The sequence below is a fragment of the Conger conger genome, chromosome 17 (assembly GCF_963514075.1).
Source record: "Conger conger chromosome 17, fConCon1.1, whole genome shotgun sequence".
Lineage (NCBI taxonomy): Eukaryota > Metazoa > Chordata > Actinopteri > Anguilliformes > Congridae > Conger > Conger conger.
The window spans coordinates 22,028,565-22,053,185 of NC_083776.1; the positions used below are offsets into that span (position 1 = coordinate 22,028,565).

Below are 24,621 nucleotides of genomic sequence, written 5' to 3' on the forward strand. Positions count from 1 at the left end.
GATGCACCACAAATCATTGGAAGATGCAACATTGTTTTTTTTCATTCGACACTTTAGACATTGGCAGTTTCCGTGTAAAATGAAAGTTAAGCAAGATTAGAGAGAGCTCAATATCAACATTCAGTGCTTTAAGATCGCAGAAGACTGTTCTATGACAGTAAGCAGTATGGCTTTAAATGACATCCACAGTGTTTTGTGCAGTGTGGATTTGTAGGCATCCCGGGTGTAGTACAGTACCAAAGATTCTCTTGAATAAGGAAGCACATCTTTCATTGATATCCATTTAATGGCTTGCTGAAACAGAAATAGAACTTTGCTTTACTGTGAGGAATTACATCCTGAGATTTTACCGGTGATTTCTTTTTTTTTCTCTTTTTTTTTCAATAAAAACATCTGGATTAATGTGTATTATGTACGTGGATTAATAGCAAGTTATGTTTTATCTAACAAATAAAGAATTTTCAGTCATTACCTTGCTTCTGATGGCTTAGAGTTCATGACCCAGAGTATATATTCCTTAGCAGCAATGCTGTCTAGAACCTTGTTTACGTCACTGGTGAAGCTCCCATCTACGTGTCTTCTGTGCTGTACATCAGCCTCACTGCTTTGCTCTGCAAAACTGAATTTGTACAACATTTAAATTTCACCATACATTTCAGCAGTGTAGAATCAGACGTCTGTATCATCACCTGGAGTAATTGTGATATGATATTTATGATGTTTAATGTAAATTAACAAGATTTTAAGCTTGTAGCTTAGCAAGTACCCTTATGGAAATTGTAATTAGAATGTATTTGAAAACATACTGATATAAATATTGACATAGTATTGTTCATATGTTGCAACACTGGACAGTATGTTGCAAAGTATGCTTGCTATTCCTGCTTTGAGATATATTAAACCACTCTCAAATATAGTTATCATTTTATCTTCCAAAATGTCCACGTTTAGAACATATTGTAGGTCATTTTATTTCCGTAAGGGTACTCATGGACACTCATGCAATGCGAGATCATTGTGTCATTATTCGGTGTAGAAACAGAAGCCAGAGACACCAGACATATCGAGCGATATCAATAAACTCAATAAAGCTTAGTTTTAGGAAATTTATTAGCACGGACAGGGGAGTAACAGTACAGGTCATTAAAAAAGACGTTGCAGAACAGGGTCGATAGGCATGAGTTGATTTGTCCTCTCTCCTTTAGGCACAGGGAGCAGAATAGACAGAGACCCTACTCTCTTCTCCCTCGGCCGGTCTTCAGCCAAGAGACAAACTCTTTCGCCGCCTGGTCCTGCAGATAGGAGCTAACGTCACTGGTGTAGGTGCCTTCGGCATGGCGTCTCGTCGGGCTGCTAAAGAGGATGGAGAATGTTGAACAGAAACGTGTCAAACCGTGCGTGTTACTGTACGGACTTAGACAGGTGCACTCTCAGACATAAATGTACGGAAAGTGGCTAAAAAGGTACAAATGCTTGTTGCTAGGGCGGTACCCTAAGTGCATTAAATTGTACCCCTAGCCAGCGATATATAATTACATTGTACCTTTTCTGCTAGGAAAACGTACTTCGCACCCAAACAGAACATTACTATACTTTCAGGGTAGACTTTGGAAATTTGGAAAGTAAAACGTACGTCTACTGTCACTTTATTCTGAGAGAGTGGCAAGTAACTAAGCCAATGATGAGCCTAGTTGGATGAATGCCCTGGCCCTGTATTATTGCCTTCATGCTGTATATGGGCAATCCAGAAATCAGCATGTAACATTTTAAAATTAAAAATGTTTTTGTCTTGCAAAACATGATTATCTGCTCATATACTGACATATGGTGTCTGATTGTTTTCTTAGAGACTTGCAAGTTACAATTTGAGATAGATTATGATACAGTTTCATTATTTTTTGCTTAGGGTGTTGTTTTGCAAGAGATATAGCATCCCTGATGTCACTCAATCCTTCATTATATACATAACAGAAGTGTGGTGATACACTCTAGTGTGTGATACATTCTGCTAAAAAATTGTCCTACAGCATCAGTGGGACAATATCATCCTTTTGATTGGACAGAAGCCTCACCAAATGCAATTGTTACAGAGCTGTAAATATGTTGGAGGGCATTCCTTAGGTACAATTGAGTCCTATAGAACACCAATAGGACTTATATGGGACTCACAAGTTATGGATTTCATGCTTTTAACCTGTGGAAGAATCTATGCACTTGTAAATCGCTTTGAATTAAAAGCGCCTGCCTTTTAATTCACAAAATTTACAAATATAAATTGTAAATGAAAGTTCTAAATTATAAATTGGTCCTCGAAAAGTGGGTAGTGAAACATTTGTAACTCCTTAAAGTGAATGTTCTATTATTCCAGACACAAGTCTGCACATATGTACAGCAGGTGTGCAACAGCTGAAAAGCCATGGATGACATCATGTGTCTTATACTTTCATGTCATCATTACTATGTCACTTATGACTGTGAAGCAGTAGCACCGATGAACATAATGTCACTGCTCTGATGCTTTGTCAATGAGAATGGAATGAACACAAAATGCCACATTGAAACACTTACCCGCTCCTCTTAGAGTTCATCAGCCACTGAACAAAGTCTTGAGCCCGCCTTGTCTCCAAATATTTGCTATAATCGTTGGTGAATGTTCCTTGCGAATGTCTCTTCGCATTTGTAAGTTCCTTGGGTTCATCGAAAAGTGTGTCTTCTGTCATTAAGCTACAAGAAATGTGTTTGATTATTGAATTCAGAAATGGATCCGTTCAAAATCTGATATTAAAGCTATACAATTGCTCAAAGTGGAAAATAATAACATGGTTATATAGTACAAACTCCAAATATCATTAGTATTAGTTTTAGTATGAGATCATTTTGCTTATTTTACTTTGTTACGAGAGTTTGAAAAGGTATGCTCTATAGACATTACCTGGAGTTGTCTTCTGTCTCCTGAATTGGGATTTGCCAGCTGTTTTGAACAATAATCAAGAGCAGCAGACCAGCCAAAGAGTGAATGCCTTTCATTGTGTGACCTGTGAGAATGGAGACACACAACATCATGAAGACACAACCGCGTTCCCATCGACACAATGTTGTGTGACCTGTGAGAATGGAGACACACAACATCATGAAGACACAACCGCGTTCCCATCGACACACCCCATGTATACTACTGTACACAGCTGACAACAAGCCCTACTGTTTTTCCCACGTGCACCGTAACCATTACAGCAAAAGCACTGGGAAGGGTAGATACGCTTCCCACCGATGTCGAAAGGAGAATATGTATGCCCACGGGTGTGATTTCTGGCAGCGGAGGAGTGAAGAAGAAGTGGGAGCCTCACCTCTGTCCGTGACGAAGTATGAAGGAGAATTAGTGGCTGTGCTCGTTCCGCTGGTGGGTCCTCTTCCTTGCCTCCCTGGAGTTGCTTCATGGTCTCTCGCTGGTTGCAGAACCTTATATAGTAGAGCGTTCTGACAACGTGCCCAGGTGACACACTGCACACAGATTATTTGCTGCATCCATTTCTCTCGATCCATTAAACAGGGTTTGTCCCAGCGATGCGCTTTATATTTGTTAAAGCAGATGAACCCATGTCCCGAGGAGATAAGAGCTGACACATAGGTGTAGAGATCGAACAGGTTGCCATCCGGTCAAATAAAGCAAGAAATATTAAAGTGCTACTGTGTCCTGTTTAACCCTCATCAGGAAGCAGAATCCTCTTAGCTCTGTCTTATTATGATAACATTTACAATATGACACCATCCAGCGTACATTAGCCAGTCAACTGCACCATTACACAGCTGAGTGAAGTACTACCCAAAGTGATGCTTTACATTGTAATATTAAAATAATGAAGAGATTCAAATGTATTTCTTGTAACAGACAGCCAATATATTAATGCATATAGTTTCAGGCTACCTTGATCACCTACCATGATGTATAATCAGTTATTTCTAATATTTATTTATTTTTACAAATGATTTGAGAATTCCTTCGAGATAAAATTTTGACTCCAATTACCCTGTCTGGATCACACAAGTGCCTGGAAATCCAAAAATGGTGGTAGAAGATGTACTCACTTTTATGCCAATACAAAGCACTGGAGAAAGAGTCAATTATATTTTGCCTTGCATATTTTGATGCATTGCATTAATTTAGTAGATGCTTTTAATTAGTTGTACGCCGAAGATATTTTGTTAAATGTGGTAAGTGTTGAAGAAACAATTCTGTACACTGTGTTCTTGCATCAGTCTGAATTTATTCACACTAATGGTACAGTCATTAACTGAAGTGTTCATACATACAGTACATTAACTCATGCCACCCAATAGAATATAAGATATAATACATTGCCACACAAAAGAACAATAGAAACAATACAAAATACAGCAGACAAACATGCCAGAAAACATCGCAAAGAACACCATCATCACAATATTAATAAAAAACAGGCAAAATCCAGTATGTGAGACCCTCATTTTCACTTACATCATGTGTTATATACAGTGCTAGATACTTACATCGTCTTCAGATAAAAACCGATAACCGTTAAAAATGACCAATAACCATTATAAAAAGCGGGGATGGGGATTTTAAAAGATATTATTGATCAACTATGGACAACATAAATTACAAAATATAGCTGCAATTATAGAGAATACATGAAAATGCAAATTCATACAATAACACATTCTCACACATTACACACACCTGGATGTGAACTAAAAACCATCACAAATCAGCTGCACCATTAAGATAGAAGCATTCAGGTGCCCTCAGGGCCATAGATGCTGAAGTTCTATGAACCTGGTGTAATGTAAACTGTTGCCTTTCAGCTCTAAAAGAAACATGACAGTATACTGTTTTACCTGTAAACTTTATGTTAAATGTTTCAGCTCTAAAGGAAACATGACAGTATACTGTTTTACCTGTAAATTTTATGTTAAATGTTTCAGCTCGAAAGGAAAAAAGGAAACATGACCGTATACTGTTTTACCTGTAAACTTTGTTAAATGTTTCAGCTCTAAAGGAAACATGACAGTATACTGTTTTACCTGTAAACTTTATGTTAAATGTTTCAGCTCTAAAGGAAACATGACAGTATACTGTTTTACTTGTAAACTTTATGTTAAATGTTTCTGCTTTGTAATTTTAAATATATTTGTAAGATTTATGGTCTTTCATCTACACCTGTAATAAATGTGGCTATTCATATTGTTTTACAAACATCTAACGCGCACATTGGATAAAGGGCCACATGCATAATTTATACCGAATATGTAAATGACTTTAATGAATTAGTGCAAACATAAACGAGACAAACGCTTTAAATACATTTTATTGTACGTCTGAACACACATTGTAACAACTTTTTTAAAATCAGGAATGTGCGCATGTTAGCACCGACAGAGAAAAGAGACAATTCCAGAAACATGCAAAGGTCTTGAATAAATGTTAGCTACAGCACTTTCGCAGTTCCTTACAGCTATTTCAAATGCAAAAGTAAGCACAGAATAATGACGGCAATACATCCTTTTTCATACGGAATACCACCAGACTTCATCCTATAGGAATCCTAAGTCACCAATACCATCAGTGCAATTTCAGTCTTCCTCCCATTAACTGTTCAATGGCTCAAGTTCTCTATGTCTACCACAGTCATAAACAGAGCACGCACGCAGGATCGCATATAGACACAAAGGACATCAATTGATCGTATAGACAGCAGATTCACAGCAGAGACTGGATGTGGCTCTATTTGGCTTTGGTCAGGCATTTCTGGAGGAAGTGGCTCATATGAATGAAGACATGGTGGAAAGCGGATCCCCTTAGCCCATGGTCCTTGTCAGTGTACCACTGTGAAGAGCAAAGACAGAAACATTATTGGCTAAGGTACATGACCCGCAAGGTTGCCAGTGTAGCTGCGATAAGATCTCGATAAGATCTGCACAGCTGTTGGGCCCTTGAGCAAGGCCCTTAACCGTGCCCTACTTAGTCCAAAGCAACCGTAAGTTGAATAACAGCTAAATAACATGTAATGTAATGTATCGTGCAGCATGGTTCAAAGTCACGTACACCAATCTGTCAAGTGTATGGCAGTCTCTTTCACACTGAATTGAATTGAATAACTTCAAGCTACACCTGGGATATGTAAAATTTGCAATCAATTTCAACATACACATTCAGGGGAAACATAATTATTTTCCATATAAATAAAATCTCAAATCTATCTGCCTTAAGAAGTAAGGTAAGGTAAGATAATTAAGATATAAGGTACTGTTGACTTGCATGCATTTAGCCAAAAGATGGTATATACAGTATATTCCTCTTTTGCTATTTACCATCGCTTCAAAGTCCACTTGCGCGTCAACAAGGGCCTTAGAGATCTGTGCAGATTGCTGGAAATGGACATTGTCTGAAATTGAAAATGTATCATACAGTACATCCTTAATGAAGGAACAAAAGGTAGGTAGATGTGTGGCCACAAAATGTAAGGTATGCACAAGTCTGTATCCACAAGATAAATATTATATTGTGGGACATGTGTACCTGATGTGTACCTTATTTGCCTTGATTGATGGATTGATTTCCATTAACAGGAACACTTACCATCAGCAGTCCCATGAACAAGAAGATAGTCCACTGATTTGAAGTTTTTGGCTCTACTTGTAACTGAGGAATTCTATAAAATAAACAAAACAATATAGACCCTACATGGACAATTGATTGCTTGCAAATTTCAGAAATTACAACAAAGGGAAAACCATAGACATACAAAAGAGGGAATTCATTCTACATGGTTCAACATGGTTCTATATATACTGTATACAATTTGGTTTTGGAGGATTTTTGAAATATTTTACAAATATGACAAACAAAACAAATAATCTTAGGCTCTCAGTTACAATTATGAAGGACTTACTTTGTAGAAATCAGGATTTTCTGTAGGTTGTCTCATATAACGTTCAGTGTAGAATGAGTCTAAAGGTTTCAACAAAACAGACAATTTGTATAGTATCTGCTTTTTTGCCCCACACTTAAGCGTTCGAATCACTGACAGTTTAACATTCTTTGGGATTTAACCTGTGGCTTCAATGTAAACGATGACATACAGCAGCTGTTACATATTTGTGTTATAATAATATGCATGTATTATAGTATTTTGATGCATTTTACATACCATAATATTCCCACTTAGAGACTGGGGCAACTGCTATTCCACACTTGAAAAGTCCAGTTCCAGCACCCAAAGCCATGGAAGTGACATATCCACCATATGACTATAAAGAAGGTCATCACAGCATCAACATTTATATTTTCTGTCCCTTATGTTATTCCTTATAATACTAAATATTTTCTAGTAATCCAACAGATGGTGCAGAAAGATCACTTGTTCCAATGTTAAAATTTTAATGTGCATTAAAATATTAACTTCTGAAAAAATGTTCCATGAACTGCACATTTTTATATACGATTAGCTTTTATCACGTCAGTAATAATAATAATAATAGGTCATACAGTCAGAATGAAGTCAAGCAAATTCACATATGTTCACATTGAATTGGCTTTTACATATGAACTAAAAGTTACCATTCTATTACAACATATGTATGTGACAAAATCATGTGAATCTTCACATGGGAATTCCAGGACTTTTTTAAACTGAAATTTTTGTGAAAACAAAACGTGTCTCAAAATAAATGGCATAATTGGGGTGATTTTCACATGTGATTTTTTCATAAGGGATCAAAATAAAAATATAAATTCTTACCCAACCCCATATAGAAATTCTTTCTTTGTCCACAAAGCCCATATCAATGAATTTTCTAAGGAGAAGATATACAGGACATACGCATAGGTTTTGTTAGGTGTACAGCAACATTACAACAAAAATCTTGGTGCTAGCCAAGCAGACAGCTAAAGAGAGAGTGGTTATAACTTTAAAGGATCTCCAGACTCTGCACACCTACACAACCTCTCTGCTGGCTCAAGGCATCTGCCCCCTGCCTGACTCCGGGTCACTTCTCTCCTGTCCAGTTTCAGGTCCAGTTTCTCTCCTGTTTGTCATCACGATCTTTGAACATCTTGTCTGATACATGGGCAAGACATAGCTACTGTATGACAGAGTAATTAAATCCATCAATGGACTTCAAATAGACTTAATGTTGTCGGACAGGAGTTCAACTTTGTCAAACTTTGTCACAAGTTTATTTTCAGTGTTTTGTAGTTTGGAGCGTATTCTTTTGGACTTCAGGATGATGTGTGACGCAGTTATATAATGTGTTGTGATGATACTATGATAATCATCCACACTGATTTATGATGAGTTTTACCAGCACATCTTTGCTATGGATGGATCTTCCTGACTTCCTTACACTTACTTTCCTTGTACAGACTCTGTCAGCTTGATTGGCTCATTGGCCTTGACTAACAGTGCAGTGACTTCAGGGGGGCTCTACGACAGGATGCTGAATCCACAGCGATAATACTGACCTTACAGCCGATATCTGATCTTCCACGTCATATGTTCCCAGACGCTGGTAGATTGCGTGCATTATCTTATCACCTTGGTAACCAGTTCCCCTTCCATCAAAGCTGGCGACAATAATCTGTTCTGTGCTGGCCAGGTACGTGGACCAGGACAGCCTAAATCGAAAATCTACTTTTTGACTGCATGGGCCTCCATACCTGTGAAGAAATTACATTTCATTGGTACATTATACAATTTTTTATTACAGGCAAAAAATATACAAGTTGAAAAATTGTTTCAGTTTCCCTCCCTGCAGTTTAAGTTTTTGCTCCCAGTGTACAGTACTGTAAGGGTAATTTTCTTAATTGACAATGTGTGTGTTAACAGAGAGACAATCACGTGATTAAAAATAACCTTCTAATACAATCTTTATTACAAATTTTCCAAATTTACAAGACCACTTTCTGAATTAAGTGCTTAGGAAATATGCTCTATAATACATATGGATTTAAACTCTTCATCTGTCTCTCTATCAAGCAGACAGACAGCCTGTGAGAGTAATGTCTTGGCAAGGTTGGAGTTTATCTGGAGACTAAATAATAATAATCCCTCCTTGTTTTTGTCCCCGTCCTGAGATTGTGTATAAATCTTACTGTCAAATCAGAGCCGGTAAGCTCTCTCACTTTTTGTATCTATTTGCACATAAATGCGAAAGTTAAACTCGTAAATTGTCGTTTTGCTGTGGATCTGTTTCATCAGACGATGCTCACCGAGATGTGAAAAGGGTTTTTCCCTAACATAAGCAATGGTTTTAAACAACTAAACTTGTGATAATATACAGTACTAAACTAAACCAGCAATGGCAAACATTTGAGTACCATTTTCCTATCTTTCTTATGTACTGTAGGGATGAGGGCTCCTCTTAAGAGCAACAGAATTATTTGAAAGGAGGAGGAACATGCTGAAATAGGCTGAGATCTAGCTGTCTGGTACAGAAATCATACAAACATAATTCATAATTCAGCTCTGAGAGTAGCTGTGACATGAAACTTGTTAATATTACATTGAACAAAATGTCAAAATAATATGATTTACTGATTGTATTTATATATTATATATATATTATATTTATATTATAATTATATATAATTACAGAAAATATGCAATGTGCAATGTAGGTGTACACAAATGAAAACTCACACATCAATCAGAAGTGGGTATTTTTTTGATTCATCAAATTGAGGTGGTAATATCATCTGGTACCAAAGGTCTGGAAGAGAGCAGGTTAACATGAGCTAGTAAACAGTGGCACGGTCTGAAGGCACAGAAACGTGATTTAATTGAGTTTACAGTCGCCAAGTCTTACCAAACCCTCCGACTTTGAACGTGCCCCGACGGATGGTTGGCATGTTAAAGTCCTTTAGAATGAGCTCCAAATCTTTGTTGTCCTGAAGAACACTAATCTCTGAAACAAATATACAATTAGAGCAATTATTACATTTTTACAGAACATAATACAAGTCCTGAGGATTTTCATTTCACTACTGGATGATCTAGTCTTTTTTTAACACTGTATAGTGTACTGTATAGTAATATCGAAATCTAATTCACTCTAAATTCTGAAAATAATAATAATAATAAGATTCAAATACAGTATATTCTATATTTAGCCATGTACGATCAATGCAGCTATTGAGCAAGGCCCTTGAGCAAGGCCCTTAACCCCACATTGCTCCAAGCGGGATTGGCCCCTGCTTAGCCTAATCAACTGTAAGTCACATTGGATAAAATCATCCACTAAATAACTGTAATTTAGTAATGCATAACATATAAATCAATATATATATATTCATAGGCAATAAAGGGCAGGGCATACCTGAGCCAGAGTTTCTATTGTCTCTGAGCGTGTACAGAGGTAACCCTGGTCCTGATGGGAGAGACAAAATAAAGTGATGTCAGATCCACTGCACCGGTGAACCACAAGAACCGCAAGAACCGTAAGAACCGTACCAGTGACAGATCAGTGGTTCTGCTGGCTGACCGGAGGGTCAAAGCCATGGTGAAAACGGGTTTCGTCTTAAGAGAATTATTGTGCATGGCGTTTGGGTATTGGGTAACTGACCGTAGCAGTCCATGCGGTAGTAGCTGGCATCAGCGCTGAGGTAGGCTGAGTTGTACTGGCACCTGTCTCCATGCAGGCCACAGGTGAGGCACACTGGAGTGGAATGGTTGCCTCCTTCAGCGATCACGACCCTGACACACAGACAAACGCGCTCACACCTCGGGAATACTCCCCCTTCAATACAGACATCCTGTTAACCTTTGTTTCTTCTGGAAGCTTCACACAGTGACACAGTCCACTACCAGTATTCCAATATTCACCAACTATTTTGCACTCATTTACCAGCTGTGTACCAACTTGCCCCATTGTATGCTTCCTAGTGCGACAGGGAAGACAGCAATCGCATGGTGAATATCTTCTCATATATAATGTCATCGCTCATGGGTATTCTATGATTCTACCTTATGATATGGGATACGCATAAGCTATGATGACATCACACAAAACACAGTTAAAACTCTGCTATTTTTTATGTTTTTGAGTAAATAACAGGCTTACTTGTAAAGGTTTCTCTTCCCGGGCCCTTTGTATTCATTGCTTACATAATATCTGTAAAAAGAAAAACCCTTAATTCATGGTGTAGAACCTCGCCTCTCTACCTGCTCTGTGCACTATTCACTAATACCAACACCACTACTTCTAATACTACTACAACTAGTAATACTAATAAAACTACAACTAATAGTAATACTACTAACAATACTATACTCTTACAGGGTATTTCAAAAAATGTCCTAAGCATATTGAGGAACACTGTTGCAGAATACAAGGGAACATTTGATCCTAAAATAATTTAATTTGGTTGTGGCATGGTCTGGAGATTTTTTCACCATGAGTATTTTTTTCCATGTAAATCTCTCTGTCCACAAACGTGTTTACTTACATGGCATCTTTGGTCAATTTTGAAATGTAGATGACCTCCCATTCACCAAAAGTCACGGGTATTGCAATACCCTACAAATGATTAACACATGTGGTTTCACTTGCCATTCTCATCTGTACAGAATCGCCTATTAAAAGCTGAATCTATGTACATACTGTATGCGTCCATGCAAAGCACTTACAGAAGACACGTAATGGATGTGTTTATAACCGTCTGAGTCACTCATCACTTTGTAAAAACTGATATTGTCCGCAGCAAAGAAAGGACGAAGAGGCGAGTACTGAAAAACAAAAATGTGATTGATACAACATTTCACCTTACTCACTATCAAAGGCCAAGAAGTCATTCATTACATGTGTCTAATACTACATAATACATCATTGCACTGAAACTGAAGAGACAATGCACTAAATGACAAGCCAGATATTAGTATTTCTGGTATCCGTTCAATGTCTAATTTACAGTAAATGACATACATGGCCAACCCAACCTGTCTTGCTTGTCTCTTCGTGACTCTGTGAATAAAGAAATTGCATAATTTAGTGATTTTTATGAAGAGATGCACTTCAGTGACAGCGATGTGACGGTTTTGAATGAGCACCGTATGTCACTGTTTCTTTTTCCAGTTACGTTGAGCATCACAGCTTTTAAATGATTATTAACGCCTCAGTGATTCCAAGCTAACTGCAGAGCAGGGATGCGTCACACGTACCGTGCTCTCATTCCAGTGATTTCCGTCAAAGTCATATATCTGTAAAAGAACGGTGTCCTGTCTCCGGGTCTGCCACTGAACTGCAATGCGCTCGTCAGTAACCCAGGTGACGGAGGTCAAATAGTGGTCACTGCAAGAAATAAAAACAACAATTTTCATATCGAACCCATTCACTAGCAATGGCGCGCTGTTTCAGGAATATTTTACACTCTCAGAAATGAAGGTAAGAAAAGTGCCTAAAATGGAACAAATGTTTGTCGCTGGGGTGGTACCCGACACTATAGGTACATACAATTGTACCCATTTGCAATATAATTACTGTGGACCTTATTTTGCTTGGAAAATGTAGGCTACTCATTTGTACTCAAAGAGAATATTACTGTACTTTCAGGGTACATTTGGAAAATTTGATACTTGAACAAAACTTTTTTTACCTCCACTGTCACTATTTCTGAGAGTGTATATATAAAGCAGTGGAGAACTGTGAGCTCCAGAATCAGGAACTTCAGGAAAGCCATACAACGTATGATTAACCTCAACCTGTTTCCATTTACTTTGCCTGATTAACAATCAAACAATTAATTATCTCAAAAACTAAGACCAATAGGTAAAATTATTACCGGTTTACTTTGAAATAGCATTATTGCATCGTAAACTTGTGCAGCATTGTCCTATCCACATTTATGAATTTGCCTGAATTTGAGATATGTATACACTCAGTGAACACTTTATTAGGTATTTCTGCTGCTGTAGCCTCTCCACTTATGTTATGATGTGCTGTGTGTTCAGAGATGCTCTTCTACATACCACTGTTGTCCTGTGTGGTTATTTGAGTTACTATCACCTTCCTTTCAGCTTTGACCAGCCTGACCCTTCTCCTCTGACCTCTCTCATTAAAAACACATTTTTGCCCACAGAACTGCTGCTGACTGGAGGTTTTTTTTGTTTTACGCACCATTCTCTGCAAACTATTGTTGACTAATCCCAGCACCAACAATCACTCCGTGGTCACTTAGATCACATTGCTTCCCCATTCTGACATTTTGGTCTGAAACCTCTTGACCATGTCTGCATGTCTGCATGCTTTTATGTGTGCCCCTGGGAACATTCAATGCTTTAGAATTGGTTTTATACTCTTGCCCTGATCTATGCCGCACCACAATTTTATCAGAGGGGTCTACAGAGAGTTCCTTGGACTTCATGTCTTGGTTTATGTCTTGACATGCAGTGTGAATTGTGGGACATGATATACACAGTTGTGTGCCTTTCTAAACTATGTCCAATCAATTCAATTTGCCACAGGTGCACTCCAATCAACTTCTAGACATATCTCAAAGATAATTAAAGCAAACAGTTGTAAATGCCCTGTTGCCCTGTGTATTTGTTTGGTAAATACTTCTTTACCTTGCTCCAACTGAAGCTGGCACTATAACCTCTGTAATTCTTGATGTGTTTGTGGTATCAACAACAAACAACTTTGCCACAGGATTTTTTGACCCAGCCTGTGTGAAAGAATAGCATTCAATACTTTACACGTTCAAGTATAACAAAAAAGTGTAATTCTGTGCTTTTTCACAATATCGACAGACTGAATAATGTCTCTTATCTCAGAAATAAATATATATCAAAACATATATTTAAAATGCACAATTGTTTTTTGTTTTTTTCCATTTTAACACATGGACCTTATTTTTATAGTGGATATCTTTTTCTGAGATGTCCTACCTTAGGATATGGAATGGCAACTGTTTCGGGATACAATCCCTCTCCATACCAGGAATAGTCTATAGTTTGGACCAATGTGTCGTTGAATTCAACGTAGGCCAGGTACATTCCACTTTGTGACCACCACAGAGCATAATTTGAGGCAAATATTTCCTCTGAAAATAAAATGAAATGAATAAAATGCACAAAAGCCAATAAGCCCATCTACTGATAGGTTCACAAGTTCATAAAGGATATTATAAAAACATGCTTCGACAAATTATTTCCACTGTAATAATAGACATTTTTTAATTTCTCAGAACTGACATGTCAGGAAGTTAACGGTATGCTGTATGAAAATAAAAATAAAAGATTTCAGAGAGGCATGTGCAGTTAAATATATTCAAATCGTCAGGTAATTGAACATACAACAACTTTCACAGAGCCTTCACATCCCCCCCCCACTCACCCTCATACGACCAGTCAGGCACACCATTGAGAATTTTATTCTCCTCTCCGTTGGTTGTTACTTGGATAGCAGTTGCAGTGGCATTTGGTTTCAGGTAGACATTGTACTTCCAAACAAAGGCCTGTAAGAGGATAAATATGACAACGCATGGAAATCCCAAAAAAGGGCAGCAGTACTGCACAGTGGACAGAAAACTGTCCTTGTAATTTAATTGAAAGTTGCAGGTTCAATTCCAACGTGGGGTACAGCTGTAGTTGTTCCTAGAGGAAGGTACTTATTGAATTACTTCAAAAAATTCCCTGAAAAAAACCTGTGTAAGCTGCTCTAGGTAAGAGTAACTACTAAACAATAAAATGAAAAACAAGCTATATTTAATGAGCTGTATTTTGACAATATTCAGCTCACTGCTATTGACTCTTACATACTGCAAGTTGTACATTCAACTGCAACAGCTCCTCAAACAAATATGACGTTTATTGCTAGTTATTTACCTTTGAAGGAGAGTGCATGCTAATTATCAATACAATGGACAATGTATAATGTCAATGCACAGTACAGCCACTGTCCCATTTCTTCAGCATAGGAGTCGGTAAGTCATGGGGACACCGTAGCTTACCAGTTTATTTCCTGTTGGGGCCCATGTTAAGTACTGCACTTTGGGAGGAATGTCTGATGGTGTGACAAAGCTCCTAAAATGGGGGGAAACAAGCTTGGTTCGAGGGCAGATCATTGGTATTAATGGCACCACAATGTTATGCCTATGACCCATCAGCAGGAATTGTTTTAGTAGTAAAGAAATGTAGCCACTCACATGTTTTCAACATCATAGATGGAATAAGAAGCAGTGAATGAATGTCGCCATTGCTGTGGAGACATGAGGTGACACATGAAAAACGGTGCACTAGAAAGACTTTCTTATTGTACAGTTACGTGACTGAAAGAATGACCTGAAGATGGATTACCTTCGTGTAATTGCTCTCGAAGCACACATATTTCCGATCAGCAGACAACAAGTAGTCATTGGCATCCACTTGAGCCTACAGCATACAAATATTGTTTCAGATAAAGGACACTTGCATTCATGTTCTGATATTAAATTGTAAAAATACTGTATCAGAATTAAGAATGACTTGCAAATGTAGTTTTGTTCAAAAATAATGAAGAGTTTCCCGTTTTAGCATTGTGGAGAAACACAGAGCCTTCTGTTTTATGAAGGTATTCGGTGTCTGCAAGAAGATAAACTAGAGGTTAGTAGAGGTGAACTAAGTCAATACTTCTACTAAAATGAGCAAATGTAAAAATGTATGACCAGGCCACCACACCATTCACATTACCTGATATCCACAGCAGATTATATGTCCAATATCTAATGGTATCATTGAAGTAGTCCTCAAGTTTGAAAGTCTGCCGGGGAACACTTCCTGTGTCTTTGTAAGAGAGGAAAATACAGAAAACATGAACTCTACATCCTTTTTGAAAATATTGCATTGTAGCAGAGGTGGGCTTAGATGGACTTGGGTGGATTACAATGCAGGATATTTCATACATCTTAATTAAAACTAACTAAATCAAATAAACCCCTCCTCTATTGATTCCCACTATATTACGGTCAGGTGTTATACCGCTATACATGATAAATAGCTTGATGGCTCAGGCAGTAAGAGCAGTTGTCTGGCAGTCGGAGGGTTGCCGGTGTCGAAGTGTCCCTGAGCAAGACACCTAATCCCCAAATGCTTCTGACGAGCAGGTCGGTGCCTTGCATGGCAGCCAATCGCCGTCGGTGTGTGAGTGTGTGTATGAATGGGTGAATGAGAAGCATCAATTGTTCAGCGCTTTGGATAAAGGCGCTATATGAATGCCTGCCATTTACCATTTAGATGATTCAGACTGGAGACTAGAGACATCTTTACCAGGAAAATACACTATGACAAAATTGATGTGGTTTTAGCTATTCAGAATATATGACAATTCAGATACAGTATGACTGACAGTTCATAGCAAGCATACTGAAAATAAGATATACATAGATATACATTTACGAAGGAGGGCATACAACGGGTTGGCTACAGTAGCTTGCCAACAGTTTTCTGATATCAATTTGCTAGACACCCAAACCTTCATAATCTACATTAATACATAAAAACACTCAGTAAGCACTTTATTTGGGAGACCTGTACACCAGCTTGTTAATGCAAATAAATGCAATAAATGGCAGCAACTAAATACATAAAAGCATGCAGACAGGGTCAAGAGGTCCAGCTACTTTTCAGACAAAATTTCAGAATTTGGAGGAAATGTGAAGACTTTGACCATGGAATGATTGTTGGTGCCAGACAGAGTGGTTTGAGTATTTCAGAAACTGCTTATCTCCAGGGATTTTCACACACAACAGTCTCTAGGGTTTGCAAGAGAGAGGTCAGAGGAAAATGGCAAGACCGGTCAAAGCTAACAGGAAGGTGAGTAATGCAAGTAACCACACATTACAACACAGGGTGTGGAAACTGTAAGTGGACAGGCTACAGCAGCAGAAGACTAATAATTCTAAAAACTAAGTCTAATACCTATGAAAGTGCTCACTAAGTGTATATACCATGTTTGGAATATTATGGCAGACATTTTCATAAGTGCTTCCTAATGGTAGGCAAATTTCTGTAATAGTTGCCCGGTTTTATAAAAAATAATATTCTGATTTTAAATAGTTTGGTTCAGAAATATTCTGGTTTAGGCCTACAAGTAGCCATTGGAAAACATTAGATGCAATAGCCTACACAAACATTATCTTTATAGATTGACTACAGCTACACAATCAATGCTTGGACAACAAACCATTATATATTTTATTATATATTTTGCTCAGTCTTACTTAAAACTTTAAAGCCAAGCATGCCGTCTGTAACCTAAAAGTAATTTTACAAATAAGCTACCAGACAAATACGTTTTTAAAAATAATACCCAAATGACAACGAACATATTCAGCAATTAGACGTCATTTATGAAGGTAAATGGGTCAACTCACCGTTTAAATATATCGCCGTTGGGACTGCTATTAGCGTGATGACGACAACGGCTGCTACCACACCCAGAAGCACTCGGGCACAGTGCCTCTTAAAAGGTGAGGACAAAAAACATCACCGTTAGGATTGTGGGATTAGTCTATAATTATGTAAGTGCATAATATACGTGGTAATGCTGAACAGTAAACATATTTGCATGTTCGTCTTCGCAGACAAGTAACAGGCTAGTTTAACATGTTTGTGAGCGTCATACTTCAGCTAACTTGTTCAACATCTTTAACATAATCTTGTGTTGCATATACAACTGACTATTGCTACATACTGTAAGTATTTGCAAACAATACAAACAATAATTGTCGCAGAAATACAATTCTTATGACATTTAAAAACAGTTATATAATTATATAGTTATATAAAAAAGCGAAAGCATACATAATATGTTACTGACCAGCATATTTTCATCAGCGCTGATTAATTACTCAAAGATGAGAAGACCAGTTCTGTGTCTGAAGAATCCAAAAGGGCTGAAGCCTTCTTCACTGTGTGGTTAAAAAGAAGAATAGAAAAAACACCAGAAGTAAGGAACTATGGACTTCTGCAATCTTCGTTAAATATTATCTCAACTTTGCAAAAGGGCACCCTCTAATTCCGTCGGATTAAAGTACTGTTGTCTCTGCGGGACCACTGGACTTCAGTGCGCACTGGTAGAAAGTTTGAAGCCTCGGTTTGACTAGCGGCACAGATGAATTCTAAAATCCGCTGTCTTCTACTTTCCGTGGTCTACTTCCCAGTTGCGATTCATTCCTATGTAGCCTACTATGTGGCTTTTCATTCACATCAGCGCTTTTAACATTAGTATTGAAACGACACAAAAACGAAGGATCACGTGCAAATCACAAATATGATACAGAATCATAAATGCTCACAGTAATTTGCAAAAGGATTTCACACTCCCTTATTTGTTAACATGAATGTGCCAAACAATGGATGTTAAGTTTTTTTTTTTTCCTTTTTGCCGTATAAACGTGCACGCGGTTTCGTTGTACTGTGTACAAGAATCGGTTGACAGAAAAGAAACGGAGAATCTGGAAAACCCCCTGACGGTGATCATGCGAAGTGAAGTTACACTACAAATTTCCATTCACGCGAATGTTACAGAACTATTACGGGGAAAGAGTACAAAAAATATATATAAAAGTACTGGCTACACTTTCATTGTGCAACATATACAATGCAAATCTGCTTTTAATATTTAGTTGTGTTTTAAATGAATATTTTGGAATTAATGGAGTTTATGTATCCTCCTTTATAGAAACCATATAAATATATAAAAAAATGTCATCTGTCACCATACGTCCTTTCCAAACAGAACATGTGTTGTGACAGGTGCTCTGGGATGCCAGTGTGGCATGGGAATGGAAAAAGATACCTCCTTGGTATGCTGAGAATTGACAGTAGCCATCCCAACACCATAATTCATCTACACATCATTTTGTTCAAACCCAGTGCCCCTTGTGCTTAGAGATGATTATCTGCTGTATTTCATCCAACAACAAGAAGGTGAATAACACTAACTGACAGCATCTTTAATTACAAAACATTTTGTTTGTAGAACCGTATCCCATATCCACAGATGCCTGTATTATTCATCATATGTACAGTAAAAAGCAGGAAAACCCAGTACACTACTCTTCAATTCTCCAATTTATTTTAACTATATACTGTACACAATGTTTTTGCCTTCAGGTATATTGCGTAGTTGACTTACCCACTGAGATTCTGGGAGCAGACTATCTCTACCTTTAAATCGAGGCTCAAAACTTACCAATACTGCACAGCAAATCCCTCTTTTGAGGGACCTGACTGGACTATAGAGTTTCTTGTAGACTGTACCTCTTTAGTTAGTCCTACAGCTTAGCGGTGTATAGTTCTGGAGATAGTTGGCAGGTAAGGCTAGTGGTTATTTTGAAATCCACACAGGTAGATCTAACAGTGGGGTTAGCTACAACCTTAGGTACATAGTGAAATTTGGACTAAAAGGACTCCTGTCCTATTCTTGACTTCATCAATATATTGCAAAGTAAAGTATTTTTGCTGAAGATAAATAATAAACCCTAAATGCTGCAAAATGTCCAGAACAACATAGTTTATAGAAGATCATATACTTTATTGTGGGGTAATTTGTCCTGTATTGACTCACCCTCATCCTCATCCTGTTTGTCACGGTGAATCATCCTAGTTACTTAGGAGCAGTGGACAGCCTTTGGCAAACATTGTCAGGGTTGGGAGGTAGTACCGGTTGTGGCCATTATTATTATTATTATTATTATTATTATTATTATTATTATTATTTTCACCTGGCCCTCATTAGTGCCAGGGGAGCCTACCTCCTGTGGGTATTTAAAGGGCTCGCTGGCAATCGTTCGGCGCTTTGGTGTCAACTGTTCGCGCTTGCACCAAGCTGGTATGCACGCCGTAGACTCGGTGTCTTAATGAGTCAGGTATCGTGCTGGTTCAGGTTTCATTCACATTTTAAAGAAAAGGTAAGGAAGATGCTCAGCTTGTTGGTGCTGTGTTCATGGCTGATGCCTTCCGAAAGGTTCTTTGTTTTTTTAATTTCATTTATAGCTTGTGTGAGCTTGCGGGTGAGGGACGTTGTCCCCGGTATTTGTATTTCGGTTTGTGTTTTTCCTGCGCTGCGTCTGAAGGTTCTTTGTTTTCTTGCCTAGTGTTTTATGCTAGGTTGTACTTTTATTTTGGTCCCCGGTCTGGGGTTTGCAGTGCTCACTTTTAGCAATCATTTTGGTTGGGTTGTTCGCCCTGGGTTTTTAAGGGTTGCTTTATTTTCCAGTAGCCGTTTTTGGGCTGTTCCTTTTATTTTGGTCGGAGCTATTTTCTGTTTTCTTTACCTCCTGGGGTTTTGTGGCGAACAAGTTCACGTGACCGCTTATAAGGGATTACCCTTAGTCGCTCCAGGCTCTCCGCCAGTCCTCGACTTTACAAACATACTTTACCTGTAATACTTGTTAGTCTTTGTTGGGGTATGCAAGGTCATGTATGCAGATACAACACTACAAGTTTCCCCTCATTTCTGTGTTTCTGATTAAAAATGTTTCACTTTGACCATTCAAGCCACAAACAAGCCAGCCCTGTTCCTTTTTTTAAATGTGCAAGATATCTGGAGTTGGGTGTGTGAGTGTGAGATTAGTCTTCAATGGAAGGGTATCAGGCCTGATAAATTATACTTAACCCCGATATGCAGATGGCCAATCCACACCTATTTATGCAGTATTCTATTTAAGGCCTTATAGCTCCATATGTGAGCGTCACAGAGACAATGTATTAAATGAAGCAAGACACTACTATTTACAATAGTAACTTAATTTTAAAAAACCTAGGTTAAAATTAAAAAATTAAGTTCTCTCTTCACAATAAAATACGGAGTATTCCTAAAATCATAAAATCCTTGAGCACAAGTGTGGAAAATCTGAGGGCGATATATAAATCTACTAAAGATCTATGAAGCAAAATGTAATGTGTGCTCTAAATCATAAAATAACCACATATTTTGCTACCAATCAACTGTTTTGACTCTTGAAACTCACTTTTTAACCTAATTTTCAAGTGGGAACCTCGGAATTATTATATTTTTAGTTTCAGTTCAGTAAAGGGTCTAAAATATGTAGGGCTCGAAAAACCTATCAAAAACCTCTTTGAAAATAAATACAAATTATAAAGTATATATATTTGCCCCTTATGACGCTTTAAGATGCAACATTGATATGCAAAATAATTCTGTTACACTGTGATACACAAACCTAAATATGTAATCATTTACTCTTCATTTCTGTACTATAAACTGTACAATCATCCATTGCATGGGGATGACGTGACATTTTAGAACTGTTTATGATTAATCCGAAGGGAAACGCTGTTAATCTTGTACTGTTCTGTATCAGCACACATTAAATGGGAATGAGTATATTTCCTGCCATAAGTGACAAGGGCCTGGTAGATCAATGAAAACCTCAACAGTTGAAGAAACTGTTGAAGAAAACATCTAAATACCTGTCTGATAGATCAGGAATACTCTCCAGTGACTACTGTCCTTAGAATACTTCACAAACAAAACCATAGAGGCTACACTGCAAGATGCAAACCACTAGTTAGCCACGAAACAGGATGGCCAGGTTATAGTTTGCTAAGAGGTACCTAAAAGAGCCTGCAGAGTTGAAAAAATGTATTGTGGGCAGATGAGACCAAGATTCACTTGTATCTGAAAGATGGCAAGAGCAAAGTGTAGAGGGCAAAAGCACCCCACCTTAACTGTGAAACATGGTGATGGGGGTGTTATGGTTTGGGCATGTATGGCTTTGGGCAGGTACTAGATCTATGAACACCTTGAACAACCTCACCATCACAAAGATTGCATAGATTATAGATTACAGCAGTGCGTTCAATACCACTCAACCACACATCTGGCAAGCAGATGGATCTGGAAGGTTAACTCCAAACACACAATGTGGTTACATAATATTCTCCTGAATCACACTCAGCAAGTAAAGTTAATACAGTCATTTCCTCCCTAAAGACCAATAGTTTAAGGGCCCCTCATGGCTGTGATCTTTATCCAATAATGTAAAAGCGGTGCACAAATGAGCATGGAGCCTTGTTTCCCACTGATACCTTATGATAAGTATCCAGACGATGCAGCCCTGTTGGAGTTCCTTTCTTTAACTCCTCTAAAATCAAAGACCAGTTTAAATGCACATTGTTTTTCATACGGATTGTCTGAGCAGGTAGCTGGTCAATACATAGCTTGAGCTGGTCAAGCCATGTCAAAGCAGCCAAACCAGGTTGAAACTGGAAGCTGGACTGCACTGGTCAAGCAGCTGCTCTGCGTTGGGCATCTCCTCTACCACAGGCCGAGGTGACAGAGATGGTTCACACTCACACATACTTCCAAATGTATGTGTCCATCAGTTTAGTTTACCACACACAATGAGAACTACCAATCTCCCCAATGAGACAGAGAAATGTGCATCTGCCCATTTATAACTCAACTCTGTCCACCAATACTCTAGTTGATAGCTGGATTTTCCAAGTCTATAAAGATTGGGGTCGGTATGTACGTACAAAGCCACTCAGAGTAGAACTTAGGTCTTAAGTGTGTCAATTTATATACACATACATATTTAAATGATATGTCAGGGAAGCAAGGATTAGGTATAATACGTTTATGTTCTGAATCCAGTGGTTCCAACAATCAATGCCCTTGTTAAGATGTTCCGCACTCTGAATACTGAACACAAGTGGTATTGTGTGGTAGAACCCCTCGCCTACATATAAAATATACTGTATGTGATTTAAATGAAAATTTTTATTAAGAATGACAATTATCAATTAAATCGCCAAATTCTTTGAAAGGTTAGTCTACAATAAACTGGTGGAAGTCAAAACAAACTATATCAGATCCTAGGATGAAAATAATTAAGAGGCAGACAGTTAGAATGATTAATACAAATCATACATTCTACATTGAATGTAGGCTCACAACATCTAATTTACAAAAGCGGACAAGACATTCAACTGCAAATATTGGAAAAGGGAGAGAGAGAAACAGATAAGTCAGACCTTGCCTGAGTATTACCCCAGGAACCAGCGCTAAAAAAAAGGGAAAATCCTTCTCCAAATTCTAACACACAAGCCTGTTCCAGCGGCCATCTTATACTTTGCTATTGCCAGGCTACCCAAAGATGCTTGCTCCTGATTGGATGATACTAGCCCATCTAAGAGGACAATGTACTTATTAATTAATTTTATCTCATATTGTTGAAAGCAGGGCTAAGCACCATTATGTTATTATGAGAAGATGTATGTTTTTAGTCTCCTTTTAACGACACTAACCATGAATGTGTTAGGAGGTAATCCTGCTTAAAAAATAAATACTTTTATTACTTTACTGCTTCCAATAACAAAGGTCATATTTGCAGACAAGTAATTGTTAAAGCTGGGAAGTCACAATCTCCATCTACATATTCCATATAATAAAACCAAATTGCACTGTGTTCGTTTCCGCTTGAATCTGGAAGTGCTTCTAACAGTAGCATAGATTTCAACTGTCCAACTAAACAATCATTATCTATATAGGCATTCAATGAATGGTTTCAATTGAATATTACAAATTGCACTCAAACTTAAAGTGGGGGAAAAGAACATTCTGGCAGGGCCCTGACCTGGTTCTGGTTCTTGTTGCACAGTATCACCAACCTCCCACTACCTGAGGAAGAGGATGGTAATGATGACAATAATGAAGATAACAACGAGACTGAGGCCATCCAGGGAGTATCAGACAGAGCACCAATACGGAATAATTTTGTTCGCTTACATTTTTGGCAAAGAGGCAGAAAATGACAATAGATCATGCTTTTCGCTTGCATATTTTATTGAAGGTTGACCAATCTTCATTTTCTTTCAAAATAGGAATGTGATTCCTGAAGGAAGATTTATTCTGTTTTTCCTGTTTAAAGTGCAAAATTTCATTTTGGATTTGTAAACGGTTTATTCAATTTTTGGAATAATATTTAAATCTCAGCATATTTAACTTGTGAGACAGAGTATTGTATAGGACAAGGCCTGTGACTTAGGACTGGTTCTGAGACTCTTCTCATAATTTGAAATGTTCTTTGGAGCTGTGGATAGCACATTCTACCATCTTTTCTCACTTTCGTCCTGAGAAATGTGTCTTTTGTGACCCCTTATTACATGTTTCCATTTCAGTACTTGCTCTGTGAAAAGTGTGGTTTCTTGTTGCAACAGTTAGGTTTTTGCCCTGCTGAATCCATTATTATCTTAAGATACCACATGAACTCTTGTATTCGTAGTCTATGCAACAGATGTTAACAATTAGGGGTGATGTGATTAGCAGACATAATTAAGAGCTCACATGCATGGTACCCCAGTCAAGAACTTGCCTCCAGGGCATCCCATTTAAAAATGTCACATACAGGGTGTTCCAGTTAAGAGCCCACTTACTGTACAGGGGACCCCAGCTAAGAACTCCCTTACAGGTTAGAGAGCAGACTGTGTGCTTTTAGCTTGAAGGACATCTTCAAAGTCACCAATAATGATGGTGTCTATGGCTAGACACATTGCAGAGTCTAAAGGCCAGCAGGCTCAGGCCATACTGCATACAAATCCTCCTGCACAATTGGCGTTTGAACTGTCATGGCACTTTTCC

The 24,621-nt window shown here is 38.0% G+C and overlaps 2 protein-coding genes across 2 annotated transcripts; both read right to left on the bottom strand.

Annotated features, from left to right (window-relative positions):
• Positions 1–468: 468 nt before the first annotated feature.
• LOC133117041 (glucagon-1-like) lies at positions 469–3,027 on the bottom strand. The gene is given in 4 exon segments (XM_061227120.1): positions 469–619; positions 1,237–1,353; positions 2,569–2,710; positions 2,928–3,027. Coding segments are annotated over 4 exon segments (510 nt in total).
• Positions 3,028–5,327: 2,300 nt separating this feature from the next.
• Positions 5,328–18,165, bottom strand: fap (fibroblast activation protein, alpha). The gene is made up of 26 exons (XM_061226511.1): positions 17,830–18,165; positions 17,384–17,471; positions 15,702–15,794; positions 15,502–15,593; positions 15,330–15,404; positions 15,179–15,231; positions 14,984–15,056; positions 14,368–14,488; positions 13,920–14,074; positions 13,599–13,696; positions 12,195–12,324; positions 11,959–11,997; positions 11,664–11,762; positions 11,483–11,553; positions 11,098–11,148; positions 10,600–10,730; positions 10,354–10,404; positions 9,844–9,942; positions 9,678–9,747; positions 8,501–8,695; positions 7,779–7,833; positions 7,188–7,287; positions 6,930–6,988; positions 6,617–6,689; positions 6,349–6,422; positions 5,328–5,863 (listed from the first exon to the last, which is right to left on the bottom strand). Exons 1-26 carry the CDS (start codon positions 17,833–17,835, stop codon positions 5,762–5,764), a joined length of 2,253 nt encoding a protein of 750 aa, XP_061082495.1. The 5' UTR covers positions 17,836–18,165; the 3' UTR covers positions 5,328–5,761.
• Positions 18,166–24,621: the final 6,456 nt, after the last annotated feature.

Coding starts and splice junctions, on each gene's coding strand:
- fap (XM_061226511.1), bottom strand. Junction 14,489..14,983: donor CCCCAACAGGAAATAAACTG/GTAAGCTACGGT, acceptor ATCCTCTTACAG/GCCTTTGTTTGGAAGTACAA. Junction 10,731..11,097: donor GGGAAGAGAAACCTTTACAA/GTAAGCCTGTTA, acceptor TCTGTGTGTCAG/GGTCGTGATCGCTGAAGGAG.